The sequence below is a fragment of the Leptonychotes weddellii genome, chromosome 4 (genome assembly GCF_054177405.1).
Source record: "Leptonychotes weddellii isolate Sample4059 chromosome 4, ASM5417740v2, whole genome shotgun sequence".
Classification (NCBI taxonomy): Eukaryota; Metazoa; Chordata; class Mammalia; order Carnivora; family Phocidae; genus Leptonychotes; species Leptonychotes weddellii.
Genome location: NC_138372.1, coordinates 168764344 through 168783491, shown reverse-complemented (window position 1 = coordinate 168783491; position 19148 = coordinate 168764344). Strand labels below are relative to the sequence as shown.

At 61.8% G+C, this 19148-nt stretch overlaps 1 protein-coding gene across 1 annotated transcript in view; it reads left to right on the top strand.

Annotated features, from left to right (window-relative positions):
- Positions 1-19148, top strand: part of LOC102739704 (maestro heat-like repeat family member 5) — a 76760-nt gene that overhangs the window by 55207 nt on the left and 2405 nt on the right. The window contains exons 20-27 of the mRNA XM_081817147.1: positions 4225-4384; positions 5703-5884; positions 13035-13178; positions 13592-13706; positions 14502-14645; positions 17379-17555; positions 18145-18300; positions 18907-19029. Coding sequence (XP_081673273.1) covers positions 4225-4384; positions 5703-5884; positions 13035-13178; positions 13592-13706; positions 14502-14645; positions 17379-17555; positions 18145-18300; positions 18907-19029 — 1201 coding nt within the window. The remainder of the gene's footprint in view (positions 1-4224; positions 4385-5702; positions 5885-13034; positions 13179-13591; positions 13707-14501; positions 14646-17378; positions 17556-18144; positions 18301-18906; positions 19030-19148) is intronic.

Genomic DNA, 19148 nt, shown 5'->3' with positions numbered 1-19148 from the left:
TCATATGATACATGTCTTTCTCTGTTTGACTTATTTCGCTCAGCATAATACCCTCCATTTCCACCCACGTCGTTGCAAATGGCAAGATTTCATTCCTTTTGATGGCTGCATAATATTCCATTGTATATATATATCACATCTTCTTTATCCATTCATCTGTCGATGGACATCTTGGCTCTTTCCACAGTTTGGCTATTGTGGACATTGCTGCTATAAACATCAGGGTGCACATACCCTTTCGGATCCCTACTTTTGTATCTTTGGGGTAAATACCCAGTATGCAAGTACCCAACTTTAACAGACACATTGAATCGTTTTCCAAAGTGCTCATGTCACCTCACACTCCCACCGGGGATATTTTTGAGAGCTTCTGTTGCTCCACGTTTCATCCGCACTTGGCCCCGACTTTCTAGCCGCTCATCAAAATGTTAGCAACCCGGTGGTATGAGTCGCATTGCGACATTCATTTGCACGTTCCTAATGAAATAACGGAGCGGAACATTTGGCCATCAGAACATTGGGGTATCTTCCTTGGTGATCTCTTCGTCAAGGATCGGATCCATCCTTCCACTGGGTTGTCCCCCTTTTTCTTATCCATTCCCAGGAATCCTTTATGTAACCTGGACACAAGGCCTTTGTTGATGGTGTGAAAAGCATCTCCTTGCACTCTGCAGCTTGTCTTTTCGCTGCCTGAATGTGCGTTTTGATGAAAAGGAGTTCCAGGTTCAGTCCTTCCCACACATGATCTTACAAAAGTTCCGGCGATTGCCTTTCAAGCTCAGGTCTCCAGCCACCCCGTAAGTGAGGCTGGTGTGGCCGTGAAGTCGGACTCCAGTTCTGTGTAGCCACCAGCATCCTTCAGGGACAAGCCCACCCCGTGCCTACAGCTCGCAGTGCTACCTGCCTCCCAGCCAAGTGCCCGTGGGCAGGGGTCTGTGTCTGGGTTCAGCAGTGCTCCGCTCGCCGGTCCCCGTGCTGACACCCACGGTCCTAATTCCTGTAGCATCATACACGTTCTCTGCACCTGATACAGAACGGCCTCCCGGCTCCTGCCTCAACACCTGCCCCGCTGCTCTGGGCCCTTCGCATTTTGCATTTCTAAATGGTCTTACACTTGGCTTGCCAAGTTTTCTTTCTTTTTCTCCCGTGTTTCTCTTTTACCCGTTGACGGCGACTTTGTTGGGTCAGCCCTCAGCTGCACACCCCTGGCGGGTCACGCTGTCCATCATCACTGTATGCGTGGCCTGCCTGTCTTTAATTCTTACAGCACTGGCTCCTTTTAGTCGATGAATACACGCCGGCAAGGCTGCCGCCCGCAGAAAGCTGGGATCTCGGTCATGACCTTATGGACAGGGCTGAGCACCCCCAGTCTCCAGCCGCCGGCTCACCCCCCACCAAGGCTCATCACCCTCTTCATTTCTTTTTCACTTTATTGCAGCTAAACATATTCCTAAAAATATTCTCTTGTGGTTTTTGCAATTGTATTGAAGAGTATGGTGTTGTGTGTTGTCTTTGGAGACTTCTTTCTTCTGGCCCGATATTAACACAGATTTTCAGATGCGGGTTGTCTGTCGTAACATAAATCCAGCAGCACTGGGTTTTCTTTCCTTAATCATGTGTCACGTGTCTCTTCCCAGCCCTTTTTTCTTAATTAATAGTCGTTCTTTTTTGGAGCAGTTTTATGTTTATAGAAGTAATTCCCCACCGGTGTTGTCCTCTGCTAGCACCCTGCGTGGGGCGGTGTGTTTGCTCCAGCCCGAGGGCGGTACTGACGCATCATCATTAACGAAAGCCCACGGCTGGACAGGGCTCGCCCCTGGTGCTGTGCGTCCTGTGGGCTTGGACAGTGTGCAGTGTGTCCACCGCTCGCACGTCCTACAGAGTAGCGTCACTGCCGGAACAACCTTCGGTCCCCCCGGACCCTCGCAACCACCGATCTTCTACTGTCTCCGTGGTTTTGCCTTTTCCAGAAGGTCATGGATTTGGAACTGTACAGCGTGGAGCCTTTCGGACGGGCTTCTAGTCCTCAGCAATATGCATTTCAGGTTCCTCCATGTCTTTTCCTGGCTCTCCTCCCACCTCCCAGCTGCCCCTGCTTCGCCTCCTGCCAGTCCCTCCTGTCTCCCCATCTCTCAGCACGGGGCCACGGGGCTCGGTGCCACGGGGCTCAGTCCCCAGAGCTCCCCTCACTCACACTCCCCTTCCTGGTGGCCGCCTCTAACCCTGTGGGCTAAATATATCACCTATACAGACACCCCCCGAAAGTTCACCCCCGCCAGACGGCAGCACGTGGGTGTCCAGGAGGCATTCCACGCTGGACACTCCCGGACCACGCCGCTGGCCGTCCCCGAAACCTGTCCTCTTGCGGGCTTCCCCATGCTGATGTCATCTGCCCAGCTTCTCGAACCAGAGTTCCTGGGGCCACCTGGACTGTCCTGTCCACACCCAGGCCCATCCTCAAGGGGTCCTGCAGCTCTACCCACGCCCCTCCCCCGTCCCCTCCAGCCCGTCAGGACGTCGCCGGCTCACACGGAGTCCCTGGCCGTGTCCACCCCTCCCTCCCAGCAGCCGGAGTGAGGCTTTAGAGAGAAGTTGGACCACGTCTCTCCCTCGCTGCAGACCCTCAGCGGCCCCACCTCATCAAAGTCAAGGCAAAACCTTCCCAGTAGCCAGCAAGGTCGTGTGGCCTGGCCCCACGCACCGCCTGTCCTCCTCGCCCAGCCCCATTCTCTTCACCCCAACCTCACTGGCCCTTCTTGCTGGCCCTGAGAACACCAAGATCAGCTCCGTGTCAAGGCCAGAAGGTTCTCCTCCCCCCACCCCCCAGAGCAGCGTGGCTCCCCACTTACCTCCGCAGATCTTTGCTTGTGTCCCTTTTTGGTGAAGGCTTCCCAGCTGTCCCACTAAAAACTGACCACAGCCCAGATGCACCCTCCCACCGCCCCCCTCCTATCCTCCATCCCCTCCCCTCCCCTGCTTTATGCACTAGTCCGACACACCCTTGTTTGCTGGCTGAGTCGAACCTTAGGGTCACTCCCACACAGGCAAGGACTTTACTGGTTCTGTCACTGCTCTGTCCCCGAGTTGGTTGCCCGCACGTGACAGGGGGCAAAACACCCACATGCCAACAGAGCAAAGGAGAAACCCAGGCCCCTGGGCGCCCTCGCTCCTGCAGAAGCATGTCACCTAAGCCTCTCGAGTCAGGCTCTGCCCCCGGAGACCTGCCCATGGTCGCACAGCCGTGATGACACAGCAGGGACTCGGCCAGGGTCCTTCTGACAACAGAGGCCCCGCTCTACAATCTCAGAGTCCTCGGAGCTGCTGTGCCCACCCAGCCCAGGGTCTGTCCTAAAGCTGGGGTGGGGGCTTATCCAGGCCCCCACTGTGGCCTCCCAGTCCCCACCCCTGCCCCTCCAGCCCCTTCCACCCAGCACTCGGCACCAAAGACCACAGAAAACAGAGAGCCGTCAGGGTCACCGACATCTCAGGAGCCCCAAAGCCCACGCCTCCCCAGGACTCACAGGTCCATGTCCGTGGACCAAATGGAAAGACCACAGGACCGGGCAGACCTGGCCTCTAGCCCCAGCTCCCCAGTCACAGGCAGGGCCCGATCAGTCCTCAGTTTCCCCATCTGCAAAATGAGCACAAGGACACTGTAAAGCTCTGTGTATACTGCTGATGGACCCACTTGACCCGGGGTGGGCCCGAGAGCTGGACCCCAGCAAACCCAGGCTAGGAGGAGGCAGCCAGGGCAGGCCTCCAGGCAGAGGTGCTGACGGCTGAGTGGGTGCAGGCCCGGTGGGGAGGCGTGCTCTAAGCACGGGGAACAATGGCAGATGTGGAGGCCCAGAGGCAAGAGAAGAGGACAGAGGGCAGGAGTCAACTGCATGTGTCCTGTCAGTACTTAGGAGCCTTTGAGGGGACAGAGAGTCTGAAGTTGGGGTGCGGGGAGCCTGGAAGACAGACCCTGGAAGTGGGGAGGCCCAGGCACCTGGACCAGGGCGGCTGTCCCTCTGTCTCCCGCCTGTCCCACAGGCCACACACACTCCTGTCCCTGCTGCCCACTCTCCCCTCCATGCTCTCCTCCACCCCAGGGGCTCCCCGCGGCCAGGGTCCGACGCGGGATCCAGCCCAGCCTCCTCCCTTGGCCCCTGAGGCCCTGGTGGCCTGCTGGTGCGGCTGAGCGCGAGCAGGGCTGCCCTCATGACCCCTCTTTGCCTGCAGCCACGCCTTCCGCTTGTGGAGGGCCCTGGGGGCCGAGCAGCCCGTGAGCCGCCTGGTACTGGCCATGCTGCTGGCCTGGCTGCGGGAGCGGCCACTGCCCGCCGGGGCCAGAGACGGCAGCCCCCAGCCCAAGGACAAGCCCCGCCTGCGCTCGCTCGCTGTGAGTGTCCGCCGCCGCTCCCTGGACACCGCCCCGGCTGCCGCCGAGTGGGGGCTGGCCTCTCGTGCGCGTGTCCATACTGGCGGCATCGGGCGCAGCCTCGGGGCGCCCAGCCCCAGGGAGGGGCAGCCCCGTGTCCAGGCCGTGGAAGCCGACCCACAGGGGGCCTCCGAGGCTGCAGGGCAGGGGCTGACCGCACAGGCCCAACCCCCCACTTCCTGGCCAAGGGCTCTGGACTGCTACAGAGCCTGTCCCCCCTCCAAGAAGTGGGACAGTGGTGGTCCTGAAGGGCTGGACCAGGTGCGTGGCGCATACCCAGGATGTGGGACTCGCTGGGCGGGTGGCCTCGGAGCACAAGGGCTTCGGGAGGCAGGTTCCGGCGGAGGAAGAGTGTGGGGACAATGGTGGCCCCTCTGTCCACACTTGGGGCCTGGGGCTGTAGATTTTGGAGGAATCTTGAGGCTGCCTCTTGCCTCCTGTAGGAACCCCCTGCCCACCCCCGACCCAAGCCAGCCCTTCTCCCTGCACGGCCACAGGAACAGGGGCTCACGTCCTAACACGGCCACACCTGTCCTTGGCTGGACTCTGATGAGGCAGCAGCTGTGGCCCGAGCCCGTTTTCTCCCAGGCTGAGACCCACACCCCCCACCCCAGAGCCCCCCAGAGCCCCTCCCCACCCGGAGCCCCCTAGACACGCTGCTGCCTGAGCACAGATGTGCGATGGCTGAACACGGCAGCAGAGGGGAGCTCCACCCTGTGTCTATGCCCGGCCCTCGGTCCTTCTCCTGAGCACCCCAGCCCCCCGCTGCTGCCGGCCCTTCCTGTCGGAAACCACACAGCAGCATGGGGCCAGCAGGGGGCCTCCTCCGTGTCCCGCCACACCCCAAGCCTTGGCCTGCCCTTGTCATGACTGCCCAGTGCTGTCCTCCACCCCAAGAATGTTCTGGACCGAATGCTCCGATGGGCACAGGAAGCTCGGAGCTGCTGTCTGGTAGCCCTGCCTTCCGGGGTCATGTGTCCCCCCGGCTGTCACTCATTAGAGACCTCTGTGGTGACGTCCCATGGGGAGCACAGACCCATGCCGCCTTGTTGCCAGGCCACGGATCAGGGGCTGGACACGGGCGGACTGCAGACAGAACGGGCCGGTGGGGGCGCTGTCCCGGGACTTGCTGGGATGGAGGGCACAGGCCCTCAAGTGGGTCCAGGGAGGGAACCAAGAGGGCCAGGGCCCCCCGAGGGACATCTCAGAGATATGGCCCTGGTCCCGGAGGCTGTGACAGGAGGAAGATGCAGGTCAGACGTGCCCCTGCCCCCGACAGGCCATGAACACCCTGCATGAGCTGCAGTTTGCCCGCGAGTTCAAGAAGGCGGTGCAAGAGGCCTACCCCGAGATGCTCCTGGCCCTCCTCACCCAGACGCACTACATCTTGGAGCTGAACCTGCTGGAGGAGCCCCAGCCCGGCCAGAAGGCCCCCGAGGCGGCCACGTCCAGCCCGCAGAGGTAAGCCTGGAGCGCAGGCTCCACCTGCAGGGACGTGGACAAAGACGGGTATTAGCTTCCTAGAGCTGAGAGCGCAGTAGCACCCGGCGGCTCACAGATGCACGCGCCTGCAGGCTCGACTCTGGAAGCTCGAGTCCAAGTGCAAGGCGTCAGCGGGGCCGCGCTCCCTCTGAAGCCTGTAGGGGAGGACGCTCCCGGCCTCTTCCTCTCCCGGTGCTCCCTGGCCTGCCGACGTCGCTGCCCCCTCTGCGTCCCTCTTCACCTGCTGCTCTCCCCTGCGTGTCTCTGTGCCGGTTTCCCTTTCATATAAGGACACCAGTCATACCGGATTAGGGCCAACCTACTGGCCTCGTCCTAACTCGATTCCAGCTGCAAAGACCCTGTTTCCAAATAAGGGCACATTCACAGGTACAGGGTTTAGGACTTGGGCACAGCTTTGGTGGGACACAAGTCAACCCCTGAACACCACGATGGTCAGTGCAGCAGTCAGCACGGAGGGACTCAGGGCAGGCATGGGGTCTGTTCCCGGGCTCCCCGAGGTCACTTGGCAGCAGAGACACTCAGTGCCTGCTAGCAGGTGAGGACTTCACGGAACAGCCCTTGCCATCTTCCCTTAATGTGGTCCTTGCAGGAATTCCGTGAGATGAATGTTGTCTTCCCCACTGTACACATAAGGAACCTGAGGCTCAGAGAGGGTTAGAGGCTTTCCCCAAGACACACAGCATGCCCATGAGTAGCTGAGCTAGAGACTGTGGAATGGCAGGGCAGGGCCCTGGCCACTGCTGAGCCCCTCTGGGTCCCCTTGTGCATGGCTCTGACCCTGGTGCATTTTTGCCCTGACGTGACAGTTGCGGCCTCTGCCCCCCCACCCCCCCACCCCCCCCGCTGCGCATCATGGACGGGACCCGTGTGTAGGAGGGTCCGCACCCAGCTATATTCCGCCACTGTCCAGGCTGGCTGCCTTGCCCTCCCTCCACGCTAGGTCATGTCTTGAGAAATCCAACAAGCTAGTGTTTAAAAAACGCTGGGGCTGACTCTTCATTTGTTTGTATTACGATGTGCTTCACGTAATTTGTCAGTTATAACAGCTCTACCCAAGGCGCGTCACTGGAAAAAAATGTCTCTTCTCATATTGCTTGTGAATTCGAATATGCATAAAGTTCCTTTTTTATTCAGATCGACCATGCAAACTGCATGAATCTCCCTAATAAGCTAATAAAACGTTCTCCTCCCAGAACGTACGTAGGAGGGCTAGGGGGGAGCTGCAGTGAACCATCTCCCTCCATCCGCTCCCCGCCAGCCCTGCACCTGCCCGCATGGACCCAGCCTCCCTGCTCTCCTGCCCCCCACCTCCCCCCACCCCCAGCCCACTCACCTGCCTCCACGCTGCAGCCCAGATTCAAAACATGTCCATGGCCCCATGCCTCCTTGTCCCTCCCCACCTAATTCAGAAAGAGCCAGATCCTTTCAGTGGCCCAAAGGCCCCTCTCCCTCTGGCTCCCTGTTGCCTCCAGGACCCCATTTCCTGCCACACACCCCTTGCTCACACGGTCTGCTCCGGCCTCAGAGGTCTCCCTGCTGTTCCTTAAACCCAGAGTGCTCTTGCCTCAGCGCCTTTGCACTTCCTGCCCCCTCTTCCTGGAATGCTCGGCCCCAGATAGCCTAACCTCCCGTGAGTCTCTCAAAGCACCTTCTCTAAAATAGTGGTCCTACTCCCGCGCTGCTGTTCCACTCCCAAGGCCAGCACAGCCTACCAACTCTTATCTGCACCCTGTGGAATGGAAACTCCCAGGGAGCACAGGTGTCCCTCGTCGCACTGGGTTCCCATAGAGAGCCCAGGTGTCCATCTGTCTCACTGGGGCTCCCACGGAGAGCACAGCTGTCTGTCCGTCTCACTGGGCTCCCACCGAGAGCACAGCTGTCCGTCCGTCTCACTGGGGCTCCCATAGAGACCACAGGTGTCCGTCTGTCTCACTGGGTTCCCACGGAGAGCACAGGTGTCTGTCTGTCTCACTGGGTTCCCTCAGAGAGGACAGGTGTCCGTCCGTCTCACTGGGCTCTCACCGAGAGCACAGGTGTCCGTCCGTCTCACTGGGTTCCCACGGAGAGCACAGGTGTCCGTCCGCCTCACTGGGGCTCCCATAGAGACCACAGGTGTCCATCTGTCTCACTGGGCTCCCTCGGAGAGCCCAGGTGTCCGTCTGTCTCACTGGGGTTCTCATAGAGAGCACAGACGTCCGTCCGTCTCACTGGGTTCCCACAGAGAGCACAGGTGTCCGTCTGTCTCACTGGGTCACTTTGGGAGCCTTCTTTTCTGACCGGCTGGATGGACATGCTCAAACAGCACCTGCCCTCTCGCCCCACCCCAGCTGCTGGGCCTCTCTCTAGGTGAGTCCTCTCCAGAGCGGAGGGAGGTGACCCCAGCAACTGAGGGACAGACTCTCACCCCAGGCGTAGCCCATTGGCTCTGACTGGCCTGTCTTAGATCACATGCTTACCCCTGAACCGATCATCTGGGCCACAGGAGCGTGTGGGACTCTAATTGCCCAGGTGGGGCTCCCATACCCTCCCCGGAGCAGGCACAAGACTTGGGCCCCACCTTACCCAGAGGGAAACCCAAAGGGGCCCGAAGGAAGGACAGGCCAACCAACAGCGATGCCAGCCAATGGCCAGGGGTTGTCGGGAGGTTGGCAGCCGCTCCCAGGGCCTCAGAGGGCATTGTCACCCAGGTGGATCCCTGCCATCCAGGCTCTGATGCCTGGCAGCTTTGGCACCATCTAGGGGGACAAGGCCAAGGAGGGGATCTGGACACCCACAGCTGAGAGGCTTCCTGTCTTGTGGGTGCCCCTGGCCGCGTGGAGATGGCACCGGACACTGGGTGGCAGCTCAGTGAGCCTAGAGGCAGTTCAGACTCCTAGGGCTCCGAGGTCCCCGGCATCCTGCGGAGCTGGGCCGGCCTCTGGGACCAGCAAGTGGGGGTTTGGGCATGGCATCCTCGCCCTGGCGGGGCTGCAAAATCATGGCCAGCCCTGCCTGGGCGACCTTCTCTTTCCTTTGCATCTCTGACAAACAGAGCCCCTTTCTTAGAGACAGTAACTGCTTCAGTCAGTTCTCAGCTAGGTCCTCCTCCAGTCAATGTCCATCCTGCCCCACAAAGGGGGCTTCCTTTAGTTTCTCCATCATGGATTGACTCTTTAATTCTCATGGGGCATCTGATTTCTCTTTATTTCAGACACTCTCTCGGACCACTTATAAGTACAACCACCATATTTTCCTTTTGCCCTGGCTGCCAGTAAGCTCATATTTATTTATTTTTTTAAGGTTTTATTTATTTGACAGAGAGAAAGACAGCCAGAGAGGGAACACAAGCAGGGAGAGTGGGAGAGGGAGAAGCAGGCTTCCCTGCAGAGCAGGGAGCCCGATGGGGGGCTCGATCCCAGGACCCTGGGATCATGACCTGAGCTGAAGGCAGACGCTTAATGACTGAGCCACCCAGGCACCCCTGGAAGCTCATATTTAAAGTTAATTTTCAGTACCTCCCTATAGTGCCTGGTACTTCTTTTTGCTTCTCGTCTCCTGATTACTTGTCTTTTAAACTTAAAGCTTTAAAAATAAATAGATAAAAATAAACCTAAAGCTTTAAATTTAAAGATTTTTTACTTAAAACACAGTCCACAGTCCTGGGTTTTGGCACTTGACAAGGAACCAACAAGCAATTAGTAATGATATGCTGTCCGGGCCTGGATCTGAGATCCAAGACCCCATCCTAACCTCCCCCATGAGCACTCTGTATGGTGACAGGGGTCCCTGCCCTCATGGCTGTGAGTGTCAGGAGCGTTGGTGGACTGGGCAGCCTCTGTTCTGGACCCAACCTAATGAGTGACCCTGGACAAGTGGCCAACACTCGGTGAAGGGGAAGGTGAGGGTTCGATTGCCTGACCCCAGCCCCAGCACCTTGTCCATTTGCCCAGTTGGTATGTCATGGTCTTGGGGGCCCTGGAATCTGCAGGGAGGTGTGACTTCCCAGGGAGGTGAGCAAGGACTCCGGAGCAGGGAGGAGCCGACATGGCACCCTGTCCCAGCCTCTGTCCTCTCTTACCACCCCGGGGTCCCCGCAGCCCTGCCCAGACCTGCCTCCTCTCCTGGCCCAGCCGACCCTTGGCCGGTGGCCTCAGCCGTGCCCCCACCCCCACTCCATGCTCCCTACAGCTCTTGGAGGAAAGGAGAAGTAGAAGGCCTGATGGACGGCCGTCCTTGTCAGCATTTGTAGGGGCCATTGTGTCCCCACTGTCGGCACTTCGGTACCGGCAGGCGCTTGCTGTGCCCCAGACCACGCTGATCACCAGAGATGGGTCCCTCTGCTCAGGAGCTCACAGCCCCGGGAAACGCAGAGGGGGTCAGGTGATGGCCCGGTGACAGACGGACAGATGACTCACTACGGAGAGGGCCCTGAGAGTCACCGCCTCCACAGAGGATGACCCGGAGCATGCGACCTGCCGTGTGGTCCCTGAGGACCGAACATCTGAGCTGACACCTGACTGATGGTTGAAGTCCCTGGGTGGGGGCAGGGAGGGCAGAGAGACTTAGGGGGAGGGGGCAGCAGGGAGGGCACAGGAAGGAGGCCTCGAAGTCAGCCTATATACCAGAGCAGTGGGGAGCCACGGAGGGCTCTGTGCAGAGGGAGTGGCAGGGTCTGATCAGCACTGGGGGTGGGTGGCCAGAGTGGGCATTGTCCGGGTGAGGAGGACCCAGCGCTGCCCTCCTGCGGCTCACATGAGACCGGGGGACTCCTGAGAGGGCGTCTGGACTCCAGGCCCAAAAGACGAGGCCAGGGCCTCATGTCCGCATGGCACTGCTGGGGACCCCAGCGGACGGTGCCCGAAGCGTCGGGGGGTCAGACGGACGATGCTCGGGACGCCCAGCTCGGTGCCCACCCCACGCAGGCTTCGCACACCCGCCCCGCCCTGCTCCCCTCAGCCCGTCCGCACGCGCAGCCAAGGCGGCAGATGCTGGTGACACAGGAGACCCTCACACGCGGGAGGACGGCCACCTCCCAACACAGCCCCCGAGGGTGGGGCTGTAAAATGGTGCAGCCACTGCGGAAAACAGTGGGACAGCTCCTCGAAGGGTCAAACACAGAATCACCACGTGATCCAGCTGTCCCAGGTCTGGGCAGGTGGCCCGAGACAGCGACCCGGCTGCCCACCCACCGTGTGCACAGCAGCATCCTTCCCAGGAGCCACGATGTGGAAGCCGCCCCAGTGTCCGTCACCGGATGCCCGGATCAGGAAACCGGGGGCCATGCTGACCCGCTACAACAGGGCTGCGCCGTGTGCTCACGGGCGCTGCGCCAGATCAGCCGGTCCCCGAGGGACACACACCGCACGAGCCGCACTGCGCGGAGGGCCTGGAGCCGCCACGCCCCTGCAGACGGAGCGCGGACGGGGGCGCCCGGGGCTGGGGGAGGGGCGTGCCCTGGAACGGGGACACTTTCCACAGCTGGACGATGCGAAATGCGCTTAGTTCCGCCGAACCGTCGCAGAAGCGGGTAACATGGGAAATGTGTCGCGTGCGTTCTACCACAGCCGAAGGCTACCGTACAAGTTCACCGTCGGGTGTCGGGGGGTGCAGTCCGGCTGCCCCTGGGGCGGGCGTCGCTGGGGTCAGGCTGAGGGGGGACAGCCTCGGAACCCGCATGGCCGGGCTCATGCTCAAGGGCCTCCGTGTCCAGTTGGTCTGGGGGCTGCGTGGATTCCAGGCCACGCGCGTGGCTGGGCATCACTGGGCGTCCTAGGCTGGGGGTGGTTCCAGATTTCAGGGTCCTGCAGGGGGTGCTGATCCACCCGAGAATGCCCAAGTCGGCCGAATGCCGTCTTCCAGAGCCCCGGTGCAGCTGCTGGGGCACGGCAACCCTGCATACTGATGGCCTGGGTGCCCGGGGACCGGAAGCTTCCAAGAGTCGACACGGAAGGGACAGAGCGCTACTCCACCCTGACGTCCCCTTCTCCTGAAACTGTCGTCACTCTGGCTGAGACCAGTGACCTGGAAAATGCTGCTTTCAGGGGCCTATCTTGGGGTGACAGGACCAGCCACCTGGCGTTGGGTTGACGCCACCGGGGACTTTGACGGCGTGGAACTCCATCCCTTGACACTGGGTGTTGCTCAGAATCATGCCTGGTCAGAGCTGACAGCCTCATCCTGGGGCCTTGCTCACACATCCAGGGTGATTCAACCAGTCACACGGGGCCAGGCAGATGTGACAAGGCGCAGGGTGGCTGGGATGGGAGACAGGCCACCGAGTGGGGCCGCCCTGCTATTCCGGGGCCTGCATTCCCCGCCTTCTCCCCATGTCCCGCCTGCAGAGCTAGGGGCAGCCCTGGGCCTATAACCGAAACATCGCTAAGCGGGCTTGGAGCTGGGGGCCGAGCTGGGCTTTGCCTCCGCTGTCCCGGCGGGCCACGTGACCAGGACAGAGCACTCGCACCTCTGGTAGCCGATGAGCACAAGGTCCTGCCTTGCTTTGTGTCTGGTGTACTTTCCTGAGCGCACACGCACCTGTGGCCAGTGGAACCTGTGTCCCCTGAGGGCAGAGCGGCGTCCAGGGTGGCAAGGGGACACTTCTCCGGGCTCGCAGGACACCATGCTCCCCAGCTCGCCTCCTCCCTCCCCGCAGCACCCTCTTCGGGTTCTCAGCCCCACATTTAAATGGCACCATCCCCCAAGGCTCAGCCGGGCCCCTCTGTACCCCGAGCCGTGGGAGCCCACTGATCTCCAGCCCTGTCCCCAGAGCTGCGGCCTCGGAAAGCCAGCCCCGGACACAACCAGGGGCCCCCTGAGATGCTCCAGGCACATCTCACACTGTCTGTGCCCCAGGCCAATCTCACACCCTCCCACAGTGCCCCCCACTCCTAAAGGGGCACCTCCAGTCTCCTGACCCAGCAACTGATCCTAGAGCCCAGGCCAGGGGCCTGAATGGACTCCTGCTGCCCCCTCAGCCAGCACAGCTCCCGCCCATACCAGGCCTCACCCGCAGGGAGGCCTCAGGGCTGCTGGGGCCCTGGGCCAGGACAGGAACTAGAATGGACCTTTCCACCCAGGCCAGCGGGCCCCGTCCCCAGTGGCAGGGCTGGCCCGTGACCCCCCTATCCCCCTGCAGCACGTCCCTGGAAGCGCTGAAAAGTCTGCTGTCCACCACGGGGCACTGGCAGGACTTTGCACACCTGGAGCTGCAGGGCGCCTGGAAGCTCTTCACCACCATCCACACCTACCCGCAGGGCGTGGGTCTCCTGGCCAGGTAGGAGGGGGGCCAGGGCAGGGGACAGGGCCTGACCCAGGCCACCACCTGCCCAGGAAGCTGAGTGTATTGGCCATGGTGACCTCCAGGGCCCGCCCGTGAGCACAGCCCCCACGAACTCACACGCGTCCTCGGGCCTGGTCACACGCACACCCACCCGGAGCCCGTGGGTACAGGCGTCTTCAGCTAGCTCCACCCCGGCCGGAGGCCACCAGGGGCCTGCTCCTCTGTCTCCCACACACCCAGCCCAGGCCTGGAAACCAGTGGGCGGCCAGGGGGTACAGAGGGGCATCACAAAAACTCCAAGCAATGGGTGCCCAGCCCCACCTGCTGGGCCTGGGGGTGGTGGCAGGTGGAGCCCGGGCCGCACCCGCACGCCCAGGCCCTGCCCTGCCCTCCTCCCCTCGCCCCAGGGCCATGGTGCAGAACCACTGCAAGCAGATCAAGGCAGTGACCGGCCTGCTGCTGCCCAGCCTGCAGAGCAAGGAGGAGCGGGAGAGGAAGGCGGCCATCCTCATCCTCACTGAGGTAGGCGCCTGGGCAGGGAGAGGGGGAGCCCTCAGACACAGCCTCTTCCTCCAGCTGCCTCAGAGCCCCCCTCAGGACCTTGCCTGGATGGAGGCCCATCCAGATGACCCCTCCTACCCCTTCCTTTCCCCTTCTGGCTCCAGGGCGGTCCACGGCCTGGGGATCCTGGCTGGGCCCCCCACTTCTCAGGCCCCCGTCAGCCTGTGGCCTGGACGAACCTGTCAGTCCACCTCGCCCTCCCTGGCCTGACCCCCATAGAGCTGGCCGGTCAGGCAGAACTGGGCTCAGCTCCGCCCCAGGGCCTGGGAGGCCAAGAGGGCCCTGGTTAGAACTGGAGAGGCGCGGGGCTGTGGCCGGCCTTGCCACTGAGGCTGGGGCCATGGCGGGGCTGGTGTGGCATCTCCATAACAGGGAGAACCCCAAACCAAAGCCCGGTGCCGCTCCCCACCCCACCCACAGCAGGAAGGTCTGAGCCACCCTCTGCGGGGCTCCATCCCCAGGTGTCCCATGAGCCAGGCCATGGCTGTACATTGGCCCCAGCCTTGCTGTGTGACATCAGGCAAGGCTCTTTCCCCCTCTGGGCTTTGGCTTCCCAGCCATACATGGAAGAGTTGAGGCAGCGTGGAGGTGAGTTTCAAATACGTGTTAGCCAAGATACCCAGAGAGTGCTGACCCACAGCCCTCCCCAACACCCCTGCCAGACCCCGGTCCTCGAGCCCTGCCCCCAGACGCAGACGGAGGCTCCCTACAAGAAGGTGCCAGGCCTGACCCGCCTGCCCCTGGGGACTGCCCCAGTTCCTCTACAGCCCTGCCCTGCTGGAGGTGCTCCCCAGACAGGCTGCCCTGACTGCGCTGGCCCGAAGCCTCAGGGACCCCAGCCCTGAGGTCCGTGTGTTGAGCCTGCAGGGCCTAGGAAACATCCTTTTCCACCCAGAGAAGGTAAGGGCCTGTCGCATACACACATACACACCCCACCAGAGCAGCTGGGTGCATGGGGTGTGGGTGGGCCTACTGGGTTGGAATCCTGGCTCTGTCCCTTCCCGCAGTGTAGCTGGGGACACGTGACCACCTCTCCAGGCCTCAGTGTCCTCATCTGTAGAATGGGGCTGGTGATGGCCTCTCGGTAGGGTTGTGGGAGGGGTAGAGTGTCTATTCCCCGGGGATGATGTCCCCTCCACACCCAGGAGGGAGACAACACTATCGCAGACCTCCAGGGGCCAAGGAGGGGCCCACCAGGTGGCACCCAAGCCTGGCCCTCAGGGGGGAACTTGCCCTGAGAATCTCAGGGGCAGGACTTTCCATCCCCCGGTGACCCATCCATCCCCATCCAACCCCCCATCACTGGAACAGCCCACATCCCATGATGAACAGCAGGGGGCCTTAGCAAAGAGGCAGGAGAGAAGGCTCGAGACACAGCCCCCGGGGCATCTGGCCATCTCACTGGAGCCCGATGTCGCCCCTGCTGTGGCTTCCTAGGGCGCCATGCCACGGTGGGGCGCTCAGGTGACCCAGCAGGTTACCAGGCCCATCCCATCCTCACCCCAGCACTTTCTAGCGGGCACGTTTCTTCAGCGCCTTGGCAGGAGTCAGTGTCCATCTCTGTGACAGGGGAGTGGTCATAGCACCTGTCAATGAGTGCCGTGCTGAGTCCATGCAGCTGAGTCCTCCAGCCATTTGCTGTCACAGGCTGCAGCCTTTTATCCCTGGCCCCGGTGGGGGACCTGCCGGTGACTGCTGCCATACAAGAGAAATGTCAGAGAGATTTTCCCACCTGATCCAGAGGTACACGGCCTCCACCTCCCCCATCCACCTCAGGGGCTACATGAACACCCAAGAAGACGGCAAGATGCCCAGACGCCATCTCTTCTGCTGAACATAAGGACTTTCAGGGCTTGTGGCAGAAAGCGTCTGATGGCAGAGGGGCCATGCCAGGGCCAGGTTCCAAAGAGATTCTGCAGCCTTCTGCCTGTCAGCTCACTTCACTCCCATTTTGTTCACCTTACATGTCTCCGCATGGTTAAGAGATCTCCATTAAGGTCGCTCCTGGCAAAGCCCTTTGCCCTGCACATGGCACATCGTAGGTACTTAGTAAGGGAGATTAGCACTTCCTCATTCATCTGCCCATCCACTCCTCCCTGTACCTATACACCCTTCCACCCATCCATCCGTCCACCTATCCATTCATCCACCCACCCATCTGCCCATCCATCTGTCCATCCGTCCATCTGTCCATCCATCCATCTGCCCATCCACCCACCCATCTGCCTATCCATCCATTCATCCACCCACCCATCACAAGCAAACCTAGAATGCACCTGTTCTCCCACTGCCCTGCTGCCCTCACTGAAACCTCCAGCATCTCCCCCAGACCACTACACCCCCCTGCCTGGTCCCAACAGCTGCCCCTTCTCCTTTTCGGTGCAGCCCCCCCCCCAGCAGCCAGTAGGCTCCTGTGATGATCTGAATCAGTCTCTCCTCTGCTCACAAACAGAGCAGGTGTGCTCCTGCCTCAGGGCCTTTGCACATGCTGTGCCCTATGCTGGTATGGTTTTCCAGCACCTCTGTAAGAATTCCCTCAGTGGTCACCTTCTTGGTGACACTTTCTCTGATCCTAGTCACTTAAAATTAAATATTTTTAACCACCACCACCCCCACGGCCTCCACTGCAGCCTGCTCCATCCCCTCTTCTCTCAGATTGCTTGCCACCCTCTGACACGCATTGTGTTGTGCGTGCTTCATTTATTTCTGGTCTTTCCCATTAAACCCCATTCTGCCTATTCCATCCTCTGCCAGAACCCTGGTCCTATCCCAGCACCCTCACTGGGCCCAGTAGATGCTCAGAAAGGGTTTGTTGCTGTTAATTGACTCATTGGCTGAAAAAGTTTAATATTGTAAACCAAACAGCTCAGGAAGCCAATGATGTGGCCTAAAACTTGTTTTAAAGTTGTAAAAATCACCCTGGCTCTCACACGCTATCAAGGGGCCCAATGGCGGGAAACATCCATTTGCCGACATCTTGCCGTCCAGCCGTTCATCTGGACAGTTATCCATCGCCAGGCAAACAAGACGAGCAGACAGAACTGGCTGAAAATGAACTCAGTCTTGTGTAAAGTAGTGTAAATGTGGCAAGTGGTCATTGTGATGGGAGGGGCCAGTGAGCTCAGTCCATGCACACCTCACCAACCTTGTCTCGTCCTGCCCCCAGGCCCCGGCTGACCCACAGGGAGGCCGGGAACGGGGGCGAAGGCAGGGTGAGGAGGAGGAAGGGGAGGGTGGTCTCCAGGACTGGGCGAGGGGCCTTCTGGCCAGCATGGGGACAGGCGGAAGAAGAAGCAGCTGGGAGCCCACTAGCCAGGGGTTAATATCCCTTAACCCCGGGAGGCCCCCCTCAGAGAGGGAAAGCCCCATCCCTGCCCACACAGCTCCTGTGGGCAGACCAGAGCTAGGAGCACAGCTGCCCTGTGCGCAGAGCCAGGATGGGATCCCAGCAAGGTGGGGGCACAGTGCCGGGCAGGCATGCAGGGGGATGCAGGTGCCCAGGCCAGGATGGGGGCTGGGGAGGGGCCGCGGGGGAGGGCCCGAGTTGGTTCCAGCTGCAACTGGCAGGCTGGGGCAGGGCACAGGAGTAGCCCGTCCCGGCGCCCTCAGCCCACCGGCCCCCACCACCCCCAGGGAAGCCTGCTCCGTGGACAGCTGCCGCCCTTCCTCGACGGCTTCTTCCAGAACAGCGAGCAGGTGGTCGTGCAGGTCATGGGCACCGTGTCGGACATGCTGCACCGCCTGGGGGCACACGGTGCGGGCGCCCAAAGCCTCGGGGTCGCCATCAACGCCCGCTTCTTTTTTGATGACGTGAGTGCCCCCGGGTGGAGGCAGGGTGCCCCTACCTGTGCCCCTCCTGTGCCTACCCCTGGTCCTCAAAGGCAGGGGACCCCAGCTCCCTCCACCTGGGCTGGGGAGACCCCGGGGAGATACCTGGGTGTGCAACTGGGACACCTGGGCCGAGCCGGGCCGAGTGGCCGCCAGGTGGCGCTCGGCCCCTTCTCCACGAGGCTGGACCCGAGGCAGCCTTCACCCCTTCAGCCCCGCGGTCCTCACCTTCCCGACTTGTCCCGCGTCCACAAGGACTGTTTCCCTTCACTGGGGAACTAGAGGGATGAGCTCCGCCCCCTCCCCCAGCCGCATTCGTGACCCTTGGGTAGTCAGGATGAGATTGTGAGTGAAGGAGACATGAGTTCAGGTCCTTGCGGAAGGCCTGGGACCCGCGAGGGGGCCTGTCTGACGTGGGGAGGCACGGCCCTGCCCCGGGAGCCCAGAGCCTGGGGAAGGGGCTCAGCCGCAGGAACTGAGCCCCATCCCCTCCACAGGGTGGGGGTCCCGGTTGGGTGGGGATGGGGGCCCCAGGCGGGTTCGGCTGAGGCTCTGAGCCCCTGCCTCGCAGGAGCGGGATGGGATCCGAGCGGCGGCCATGGCATTGTTCGGGGACCTGGTGGCAGCCGTGGCGGGCAGGGAGCTAAGCGGCCTGCGGACCCAGGTACACCAGAGCATGGTGCCCCTGCTCCTGCACCTGAAGGACCGCTGTCCGGCGGTCGTCACGGTCAGTGCCTGCTGAGGGGCTTTCTCCTGGGCGGGGCTGGGGACCCACAGGTGGCCGTGAGGGGTGGGGGCCGGGGGCTGAGGCTCTGCAGATGGCGGTAGGGCCGCCCGAGGGCAAGGCTGCTCCCTGGGGCAGCAGTGTGGACCCGGGGTGTCTTCCCTGGTGGACTGAGGTCCACCCTGTGCACACGCGCAGCTGTGCGGTCCGTGGGGGCAGGACCCGGCCTGTTGCACTCACGGCTGTGTCCCCAGCACCGGACACAGGCTGGAGGCTCGGGTCGTTCACTGAACGTGGTGAAATGATCAAGCTTCCCCAGGCGCCAGCCGTGCCCTGTGCTGTGGCCAGTAAGACACAGCCCGGCTCCCCAGGATCCTGGCCGTCGGGAAGACGGGCAACACGCGGCCAGTTCCAAAGGGAATGGGAGGAATGGGGCCGCCTGGGGCAGCAGTGAGGGCTGGCCCGGGGCGGAGGGCGGCTGAGAGGACGGCCTCGGAGGACGGCACCGGGCCTCAGACCCCACATGAAGCTCGTGGTCTGGGGAGCGGACAGCCCTCCTGCGCGGAGCGCCCGGGCGGCCGCTGACCCCTGCGCCGGCTGCCCCTGCAGCAGGCCAAGTTTGCCCTGTACCGCTGCGCGGTGCTGCTCCGGTGGCCCCTTCGGCACACCCTGTTCTGCACTCTGGCCTGGGAGAGGGGCCTCAGCGCCCGCCACTTCCTCTGGACCTGCCTGGTGAGGGGCCTGGGCGAGGGAGCCGCTGCCGCGGCGGGGAGGCCGGGAGGGCGAGCTGGGGCCGGGCTCCAGGCTCGCGGCTCTCGTGCGGTGCGCACCGCACACCCGGCCGCGGGGGC